The following is a 10,861-nucleotide window of genomic DNA, read 5'->3' on the forward strand; positions in this document are numbered from 1 at the left end:
GAAACCGATCGAGTTATTAATTGGAACAAAATTATTGGTTCAGAACCATTATAACCGGTTCGGGTCCATCGGATAGACCAGATCCATTGACAGTGGACGCTGCCTGGACGGCTGGACCAGAGCGAAAAAGAGGATAGCTGAACGCTCTTTCTTTTAGGGTTAACACTAAACAATATAAACTTCTGAATGGACCAAAATACCCTCAACAATCAAGACTTGTCGCCTCATTCCCTCGTATATTAGGCCTCCAAAACCTAATACGACGTTCTCCCCCATTTTGCCGCCCTGAGTCCCTGACGCTGCTGATAGAGCTGCTTTGTTTTCCCATCGGAGAAGAAAACAATGGGGCGAGTCATCCGAGCTCAGAGGAAAGGAGCTGGGTCTGTTTTCAAATCCCACACTCACCACCGCAAGGGCCCGGCTCGCTTCCGCAGCCTCGACTTCGGTGAGCGAAATGGGTATCTCAAAGGAGTGGTCACGGAGATCGTCCATGATCCAGGCCGAGGCGCCCCACTCGCCCGAGTCACCTTCCGTCATCCATTTCGCTACAAGCACCAGAAGGAACTCTTCGTAGCTGCCGAAGGTATGTACACGGGTCAATTCGTCTACTGTGGCAAGAAGGCCAATCTAATGGTCGGCAATGTATTGCCGCTCCGATCGGTTCCCGAAGGAGCTGTTGTTTGCAACGTCGAACACCACGTCGGTGATCGAGGGGTCTTCGCCAGGTGTTCGGGCGATTACGCTATCGTTATAAGTCATAACCCTGATAACGGCACTACCAGGTCTGCTCGGCTTCTCGTTTTCCCTAACTAGGGTTTTTCTTTTCGGGGTTCTAGTTTTTCTTCTTTTGTCCCATTCTCCTTTCTGTGGTTAATTTACTTATTAGGTGATTTTATTGATTTCCAATTCTATTTATCTAGATTCTAGACGGTTAATTCGGTGGTCCATTTCTTGATTTATGACTAGTGCTTCATATGTGTTGATTTATCGGGAATTTAATGCTTTGATATCTCTTGTAATGATGTTTCCCCATTGATGCACGATAGTTGTTAAAACCAATATGTGATGTTTTATATTCTGTTAACTGTTTATAATAGGAGCTTTCGCTAGGGTGGTTCACTTATTTTTTGTATTTTTTTTCATTCAAATAGAGATAGAAATTCAAAGATGGGTCAGTTTAATTTCAAAGCAAATTCCTCTCTAATTTAACTGCTTAATGATAAAATGCAAAATACAAAAGGGAAAAAGATCTTGATTATGTTGTTCAACTTTTTTCCTTGGATACTACAAAGCAAAGGTCAACAGGACAAACACTTTTATTTTTATTCATCATCCTTGGATACTGTTCTTTCTTTCAATCTTCCAGCATCCTATAACTCTGACTGGTTGCATCAGATATCCAACTTTCGTTTAGAACTGCTAGTGAAGATGAATTGACACTTCCGATCAAAAGAATGATGCAGCGATATTCTGCAGTCAACTGAGCTGTGATGAACAACCTATTCACTTGCTGGTTCTGTTCCTATGATGACTAGCGTCTGTCAACATTCCTGATTAGCAATTGAGTCTTTTAATGAACTCCCATTTTTTTATTTTCTTTGACATTCTTAAAAGTTTCCATTTTTTTTCATATTCTTTGTACTGTTCACCAATTCATGAACTTCAACAAAAATTTTGGCACTTGTCTAGCCATGCAGTTTTTATTTTCATTTTTTTCTTTACGTAATTTTTCTTGGACTGATTGTCTGTGTTATTCTCTTCCATTTTATGTATGTATTACATTATTTACATTTGCAACTTGGTTTGCAACATTTCATTGGTTCTCTGATTTTTCGAACTTCTAAATTTCTACTGGAAAAGAAGGGAACCTATACTTCCATGTTTGTGGAAATCCTGCTGCCCTGCAGTCCTCATCAATTCTAATCTTGAAATTCTACAAGATTGTCTGATTTTGGGCTTTAAAAACTGGTATAAGTGAAGGGATGTTTTTGGGGAAGAATATTAGCTAGTAAAGATCTTGGTAGTTTTTCTTTTTTTGGGTTCAATGTTTATTTTAGTTTGACATTTTAAATTGCATTTGTAACATGCTGCAGTAGACATAATAGGAAATATTAATTTTTATTTAGGTTTAATCCTTATTCTATTTATTTTCTGTAATTCAGCAAAGATATTAAAAAAACTAATTATTTTTAATTTATTCATTCACAGTAATGCCCAAATTCAAGAATCCACTCATCACTGAGCTTGTATTTTGTTGCCTTCGCAGAATCAAGCTTCCCTCTGGTGCAAAGAAGGTTGTGCCAAGTGGGTGCCGTGCAATGATAGGACAAGTCGCAGGTGGGGGGAGAACTGAGAAGCCCTTGCTCAAGGCAGGTAATGCCTACCACAAATACCGAGTGAAGAGGAACTGCTGGCCTAAGGTGCGTGGTGTGGCCATGAACCCTGTAGAGCATCCTCACGGAGGAGGTAACCACCAGCACATTGGGCATGCCAGTACTGTCCGTCGTGATGCACCTCCTGGACAGAAGGTGGGTCTCATTGCTGCACGGAGGACTGGTCGTCTCCGAGGCCAAGCTGCTGCTACAGCTGCTAAAGCTGAAAAGAGTTCTTAGAGAGAAGGTTTTTCTTTCGTCTTAGCCAGGAGACTTTATTTAGATTTCTTCCTTTTTATCCCCCACTAGAATACACTACTCTTCATCAGACACCAGTATCTTAGTAGTTTTGTAGCAAGTTTTGCTGAGCATGGTTTGTGGCGTTTTACTTTTCTGAATAACATTTTTTTTTTATAATTGATGGTTGAATAAACTCAATTTCATGTTAATGCTAGTGTAGCCTCAGCTTTTGTGTTTTTGGTAAAGAGTGTGGCCTCGGGTTAGTTTCTCTGCCTTAGCTGCATATACAAGTGCCCATCGAGCATCAGAATTCGGGGTGGCAATTGGGCGGGTTGGGTTGGGTTTGGCTTCAACCCAACCCATTAATGACCTAGTTATATAAAATTAAAAGGGTTGGGTTCAATCCAAACCCGTTTTATCTCAATCCAATCCGCCCAAACCCATTAATCTTATATTTATGGACTTAAAAAATAAACTCTCTTAACAAGTTGGTCATAGCTTATTCATCAAAAAAGTTGGTCATAGCTTGGTGGTAATTGTAGTTACTATTTACACAAGTGGTAAATGTTCAAATCACATTATATGCATGTAATTTTTTATACAAGCGGCGAAGTCATTTGACTATGTTTGGATTTTGGGTTTGATCGAACCACTTAGGTTCAAACTAGTCAACCAATTTAAACCACTTGGGTTCAAGGGTGGTTGAACCATTTAGATTGGATTAGTTTGATTGGAGTGGATTGGACCAGTCTAGTCAATGGTGGATTGATTGGGATCAGACCGGTTGACTTGAACTTTTGATGTAAGTAAATTGGGTTGGTCCAAATTTGGGTTGAGAGGTGTGGATATTGGTTGGACGGATGGTCTAGATCGTGCAAAGCACTCGGAGGTCGAATCATCTTGCTTGAAAATGTTTCGGATTCGGGTTGATCGGATTGGCTTGTATTGGGTGAAATTGGATTGTGTGGATATTGGCTGGACCGGATGACCCAAATCGGATAGAGCAAGCAGCATCGAATCATTTCACTTGGGGTCTATTTTGGATTCGGGTCAACCCGGATCAATATATGTTAGATCGGGTCAGATCTCATTGAACTGGTCTGACTTGGGTCAAATTGATTTGGATTTATGTTGGGTGAAGTGTATTGATTCAAGACAACTAAATTTAGTCAATAATTAATTGAAAACTAATGCATTAATTATAAATTATTTAATTCAAAAAAAGAAAACTAAAAAAAAAGGATAAAAAATTAATACTTACGTCTATAATGGTTATCCACAACCCAACCCCACCCAACCCATTTAAATGGGCAGGTTGGGTGATGGGTTGATCACACAACCCGCCGCCAAGTAAATAGGCAGGTTGGGTGGGTTGGGTTAAAAATTGCCACCCCTAATCAGAATCATTTGCTCAACAAGGTAATGAAGCAGTTTTCCAGTTGGTAAATTCATTCCATGGTTATATTCCTTCTTCGGTTTTGCATTTTCGTCTATCCAAATTGATGGACATCATGATTGGGTGGGTAGAGGTATCCAAATTGATGGACATCATGATCCACTATGAGTCCATTACAAGCGAATCAGGTCCAATCCAATCTAATGAATACTTTAGACCATTTTGGCCCAGTCCAATTCAATGTTTAGGTTGTTCAATATGTTCAAATTGGTTTTAATTTAGATTTGTTTCAATCCAAATCTAAATTGGTCTTTTCTTCTATCAGTGGATCGGATATTGGTTCAATCTGGCTGAGTAATCCAATAAATACTTTGGGTCATTAAGTTTGGACTGGTCCAATTCAAATTGATTCTGATTTGTACAGGTCCGACCTAGAACCATTCCACTGATACTAGTGGCATGAGCATAGTTATGTGGCAAGGGAGTTTGTTTTCTTATTAATGTAAATTGCTGCAATGTCCCTTGAAGTTTCTGATTGTTGTAATCACCTCCCCTGAACTTTCTGACATGTTGCAAGTGGATCCCTTGTGTTATAATCCTTTAACAAAGAGGTACAAAAATATCAAAATACCCATGCAATTACTATTGACTTTGGTTTCTACAGAAAAAACAATACAAATTTTATAGACCACAAAATAAATAGAGAATTTAAAGTTGCAACTTTACATTTGAGCAATTGATATGGACAAATTTGAAAAAAAAAATAATTCTAGTAAATAGATTGGAAGGGTTTGGGCTAGTGATTTACATGAAGAGAAAATTTGGAAAATAAACATTTTGGTTGCACTGGTATTTTGCACATTTTCATGCCTCTCTTTAAAGGATTCTAATGAAGGGGGTCTATTTGTAATTATGTCCAAAAATTTGAAGGAGGTGATTGCAATTGCCAAACTTAGGCCCCTTTTGCTTTTTGGAAAGTTATTTACCCTGATATCTGGGTAAGTACATTTACACATTTTTTTATTTCCTAGAAATAAGATAACGACCGCTTTAGCCATAAAAAGTCATTGTTAAAAGGGGCTTTTTTAAAAAGTCATTGACCAACTTTCCCCCCTTTCAAAATTCAAAAATGAATGGGCCCTTAAGGGAAAATTTCAGCAACAAGCTGAAACTTCAGGGGAGGTTTCAGCAATTTACCCTTCCTGTTAAACAAACAATTACCAAATTTTAATTCTGAATACATTTTTAGAAGCTATACATGAAGACCATTCATCACAAAACAAGATTGGATAGCCAGCGATAAAAACCCACTAAAGAAGATAAATGAACCCAGGGGCAAGGCTAGGGGGACCCAGGGGGCCCATGGCCCCCATGGCTTTACAAAAATGTTAATGTGTGTTGTGGGGATTGAGGGGTGTGGAACCAGAGACTTGAACATGTTACAAGTCTGAAGAACCAGATTATATTTATTTATTTATTATTGCTCTTGTTCACTGCTCAAAATTTTCTTGGAAGAGTGAACACTGCCCAACAACCATCAGCGCTTAGAAGAATCAGATTTCAAAAGGTCCAGAATTCATGTTGAATATTTGAATTGAATGAATTTGATAATTTGTTTATTTGAACAGTTGAATTTGAACTGAGTTTCTAACCAATCAACCAGTTCATAGAAGTGGTAAGCAATCAGGTCGGTTTTTATGTCATGGGGGCTTTGATCAGATTCTGGCATCATATATTTTCCCTTTTTAAATTCTTGAATTGAATACAAAGACTGATAGACTGCACAATTGCACGGTAAGTAAATTGTAAAAGTTTTTTTACCTTTAATCTCTCTTTCATTTTTTAAAGTTATTTTTATGATGTAATAGACTAATTAGGAGTCTAAGACTGATTTTGTTTGTTTTTTCAGTTTGTCATTGTGTGTAGAGTGGAGTTACTTCATTCAACATGTTGGAAGTTGGAATACCAAAAAGAAAAGGATTTTATATTACATATTTGAGATACAACTTATAAATTTTTTGGATTTTTTATATTTTCTCTTTTTATTTTATTTATTGGTGTATTTTTTTAATTAACATTCCTCTATAAAGAACCTAAGGTTATGTTTGTTTTAAAATAAAAAGTAGGAAAAGATAGGGAGAAAACTTTTACAAACTTTGTATAGATTTTGAAAGCAATGAATGGGCCTTATATGTTCAACAAAAGTCCCAAATGGGACCTTTGCTCAGGTGCATGCCACAACTTGCCCAGTGCATCCAAGCACTTTGTAATTAATATGGCAGAAAACAAGCACTTTCACGCTTGTTGCATCCCATGCCCATTGCGCAGCCCACTTGCCTGGGCTTGCCCAGTGCCCAGCCCACCTGCCTTGGCCTAGCCACCCCGAAATCCAATTTGAAAAAAGAAATACATAAAACATTAAACAACAATAGAAAAGGCACTGAGGCTGCGTTTGGAAACGATGCAAATGGAGTATAAATCCCGTTTCAAGGTAAATTTGCATTCTGGTTCACTTTTGTCTATGTTTGACAACGTTACATTTATGCATTGACAAATGATAGACTAATGCATACTTACATTGATAATAAAGATGTAAAAGTACATCAATAAAAAAAGAAGTAAATTTGCATTTAAGTGAGCTTTTGATAAAAACAAGCATATGCTTTATTGGAATTCATGTTTGCATCCATTACAGTTAAAAGTTTGTTTGATAAGAAGGTAAATTTGTCGGTGCAAAACTAATCCAATTTTACAATTTATATAAACCGTTTTATACTCTACATATTTGCATTCACACTTATGTGCATCGTTTCTAAACGCAGCCTAAATAAAATCTTTTTTCTTAATCAAGTAAGCAATAACAATAAAAAATCACTCACTCAATCTTTTTTCTTAATCAAGTAAGCAATAACAATAAAAAACACTCGATCAAAACCGTAAAACCACTTAACATTTTGATGAATGAAACAATTTTATTGTTTTCAATATATCATCTTGAAATCAACATAACAGAAAATATCTAAAGAAAATAAATGTATAAACATAATGAAACATTAGAATTTAGTTACAAGATTCAAATTAAAACTATTGCATTAATCTAATAAGCAACAAAACCACAACATTTTGAATTAGAAGCTAGCTAAGGAGAATAGGAGATCTTGAAAGCACGAGAAAAAATCTTGTAAAGTAGCTTCGGAATTTTAGTATTTAGAGTCATGTATTAGGTTTTATTTTAGTTATCAAAATTAAGATCCCTGTTTAAATAAGCATATTTGCTTTTGACCCCTCTAACTAAAAATCCTGGCTTCACCCTGAACGAACCTATACGAACTTTGACCTGATCAGTCTCCCATTTTATCTTCTCTAAATCGTTGCTTGATCGTAGGAGAAAGGCTGTTGCTAGGCCAATACATCTAGCTCCCAACTCTAGGAGTGTCAATTTGGACTGATTGGACAGACCAACAAGACATATTGAATTAGACCAGGCCAGACTTAATGGTCCAAATTATTTATTAGATTGGATTGGACCTGGTCCATCCATAACAAATTTATATTGGATTGGATTGGATTGAGCCAATATCTGATCCATTGATAGAAGATAAGAATATAGGTGTCAATTGAACAGATTTAAATTAAAACAAATTTGAACAGATTGGATGGCTCAGACATTGAATTGGGCCAATCCAAAATGGTCCAAAATATTCATTAAATTGGATTGGGCCTGGTCCATTCATAATGGACTGGATCGGATTTGTCCCAATCCAGTCCAATTGACACCCCTACCCAACTCTCCTGTGTGTATCCCAACAATAGTCTACTGTCAGCTAGAAGAAAGGATGAAATTGAAATAATATGGAGGCTAAAGGATCCATTGTCCAAGTCTCTAACACACAGACTTCCCAAATCTAATTAATGAATCACCAAAATAGTTGAATCTTCTCCCCGTTTTTTCCCTCCGTTTAGTGGGTTGAGGTTGGGGAATCTCGGATCCTATCGACGATGAAGAAAACGGGGAGTGGATCAGTTTTGGATGTGAAAGAGTCTCTTTACGCAAAGAGAATCTCTTTCTCTCTCTCTCTGATCTTCTGATATGTCAATCCCCATTGATCAGTCGTCTCTTTCATTATCATTAACAATGCTACAAACGAGAATATCTCGTAGTAACAAATGAGACTTCAAAGTACAAAGCATCAACAACAGCGAGTACCCACAACACCATTCCCCATCAAGGCTTATAATTGTAAGAGTTACCAGATTGGATTCTCGGGATTGGGATGACCAATGCACTGCACATTTGAGATGCGAGAAAATCCGGATCTGGTTGCTTTTGTATTCAAAGGTTAGAGTCTCTTGCGACAAGGAACAATCTGAAAATGGAGTTCGAATCTGCTGTGACCACAGTACATTGTTGGTCGTTTAATCACCGATATGCCAGATGGGTTTATTGGGTCTTTTGACTCTACGCTCTCACTTCATTATTATTATTTTAAATCTCTTCAGACGGATTGGTCTAAGACTTTTATACTCCTTGACACATGTCAAAATACCAAAACATGCATATTAGGTGTATGGATGACCCACTCATACGATACGTATTTTGAACCTTGATCATAATTTGGTCATGGTGAGAGAAGAGGGAGACTTCTTCTTCCAAGATCTCCACAATGAATAATAAATTAATAATACTATTGTTTAAAATAATGTTTGAAAATGTTAGGACTAGGGGTGGCCACGAGTCGAGTTATTCAGGAGCTGTTCGAGCTCGATTTGGCTCGGTTTCAATCAAACTTCAAACTGAATTTGAGCCAAATTTATAGGCTTAATTAATAAATGAGTCGAGCTCGAACTTAATATATATATATATAATAAAATTATAGAAAATAATATATATTATAATTCTTAATTTTTAAATATCAAATAAAAAATATTTTTTATATATAATTTTTTTTATTTTTATAAAACATTTTTTTCTAAAATCAAGCTCAAAATGAGCCGAGCTCAAGCTTATGAGTTTTTTACTCGAGCTGAGCTCGAGTTCAATGTTCTAGGTTGAACCAAGCTCGAGCCTTGTACAACAATGGCGATCTGAGCTCGAGCCTTGTACCATTCGGCTCGGCTCGAATCCACCCCTAGTCAGGACCTTCAAGGATTAGAAGAACGTTTACAAGACTAGGTATGATTTTACTAGGGTTACAACTTGGATGGGTTTGGGTTGATCATTTGTTAAAGTTTGAAGGGCTTGCTGGTGAGCCCAATGCAGTGTGTAAACCATTAAAATTTGGTAGGGGTGTCCACTGTTCGGTTAACCGAACCGTGGGCATATTTTACAAACCGAACTGGTATCACCGGTTTTTGCATTAGCCCAAACCAAAACCGAACCGAAACAAGCGGTTAACCAGTCTTCAATTTTCATTTTTATTAAAAAAACCAGTGTGACTGTTTACTTTTTTCGGTTTTCATTGTTATTTTTTTTCATTTTTATTAAAAAAATCAATGGGTTGCAAAGGGATTTTACTCTATCAGCCTTGGCCATTCATGATTCAACAGTTGGCCATTTGATGTTTCAATTTTCAATAAGTCTATAATAAATTAGTAGACCAGAAAGTAGCCATTCAAATTGGCCAATGGCCATTTGAAACTTTCAAACAGTCAAACACCTGGCCATTTACTTGTCAAAAAAAAAAAAACACTTGGCCATTCAACAAATCACTATTTCTCCCCATAGTGAGAGCAATTTGGTCAGCTTACAACCTGCTTAGTAGACAAAAAACTGGCCATTTGATGTTTCAAATACTTGGCCATTTACTTGTCAAAAAGAAAAAACACCTGGCCATTCAACAAATCATTATTTCTACCCATAGTGAGAGCTATTCAGTCACTGTTTAGTAGACCAGAAACTGGCCATTTGATGTTTCAAACACTTGGCCATTTACCTGTTAAAAAAAAATATACATGGCCATTCAACAAACCACTATTTCTCCTTCTCTACGAAAAACATTCAATAACACTTTCAAGTCTTTTCCCATTTAACAAAGTTCACAAATCTCTATAAAAAACATCCACAACCATAAAAATTTAAATTCAATGAGGTCTACAAGACCACAACCATAAACATTCAAAACTACCTCTAAGGTTCACAAATCACAAGTTCACAACCATAGACATAAACAAGGTCCACAAACCACGACCATGAAAACTTAAATTGAATGAGGTCCATAAGACCACAACCATAAACACTCAATCATCAATAGCAATAAGAGGATGCTCCTCACTGGTACATGATATCTCTGCAAAAAAGATTAAGACAAACACAAATTAGAATTAACATAACAAAATAAAACTGAATAGGAAAAATAAAATAGAAAACAAAAAGCTTACCTGATTCCATACTCTCAAGTTCTTCTAAACTCTCCTCCAAATGAAGGTAGCCATGTGATTTTCGTAGCCAATCCTATCGACAAATGATAGCTTCCACCATTCTTGGAGTTAGAAAACTACAAAATGAATCAAGCACATGGCCTCCAGTGCTAAAAGCCAACTCAGATGCAACTGTAGATACTGGCATAGGTAACACATCTCGAGCCATCATAGAAAGCAATTGATATTTAGATGAATTAACTTTCCACCAAGTCAATATGTCAAATGATTTAGTTTTCGGATCTTCACATTCCTCCCCTAAATATTTATCCATTTCTATTTTGGTATCTACACCTCATTGGCCTGCTTTTTGCTTTTTATACAATGCATTCATAAAATCAGCAACATTTTCTACACTCTCAACTTCCATCTCATTTGTGTCTTGAATTTGATTGCTTGATTGAACATTACGAGATGTTGATATAGAACTATAGAA

General features: G+C 36.7%; 1 protein-coding gene across 1 annotated transcript; it reads left to right on the forward strand.

Annotated features, from left to right (window-relative positions):
- The first annotated feature begins 250 nt into the window (after positions 1-250).
- On the forward strand, positions 251-2,857 carry LOC104590116 (large ribosomal subunit protein uL2). Its single transcript, XM_010248654.3, has 2 exons — positions 251-782; positions 2,267-2,857. Exons 1-2 carry the CDS (start codon positions 343-345, stop codon positions 2,610-2,612), a joined length of 786 nt encoding a protein of 261 aa, XP_010246956.1. The 5' UTR covers positions 251-342; the 3' UTR covers positions 2,613-2,857.
- The last annotated feature ends 8,004 nt before the right edge of the window (positions 2,858-10,861 follow it).

This window comes from Nelumbo nucifera, chromosome 6 (assembly GCF_055504915.1).
Source record: "Nelumbo nucifera cultivar China Antique chromosome 6, China Antique-T2T, whole genome shotgun sequence".
NCBI lineage: Eukaryota > Viridiplantae > Streptophyta > Magnoliopsida > Proteales > Nelumbonaceae > Nelumbo > Nelumbo nucifera.

Bases quoted from the DNA above. Each gene is read 5' to 3' on its own strand.
- LOC104590116 (XM_010248654.3), top strand. From the start codon at position 343: ATGGGGCGAGTCATCCGAGCTCAGAGGAAAGGAGCTGGGTCTGTTTTC. The intron at 783-2,266 runs GTCTGCTCGGCT...TTGCCTTCGCAG, and splicing joins CCTGATAACGGCACTACCAG to AATCAAGCTTCCCTCTGGTG.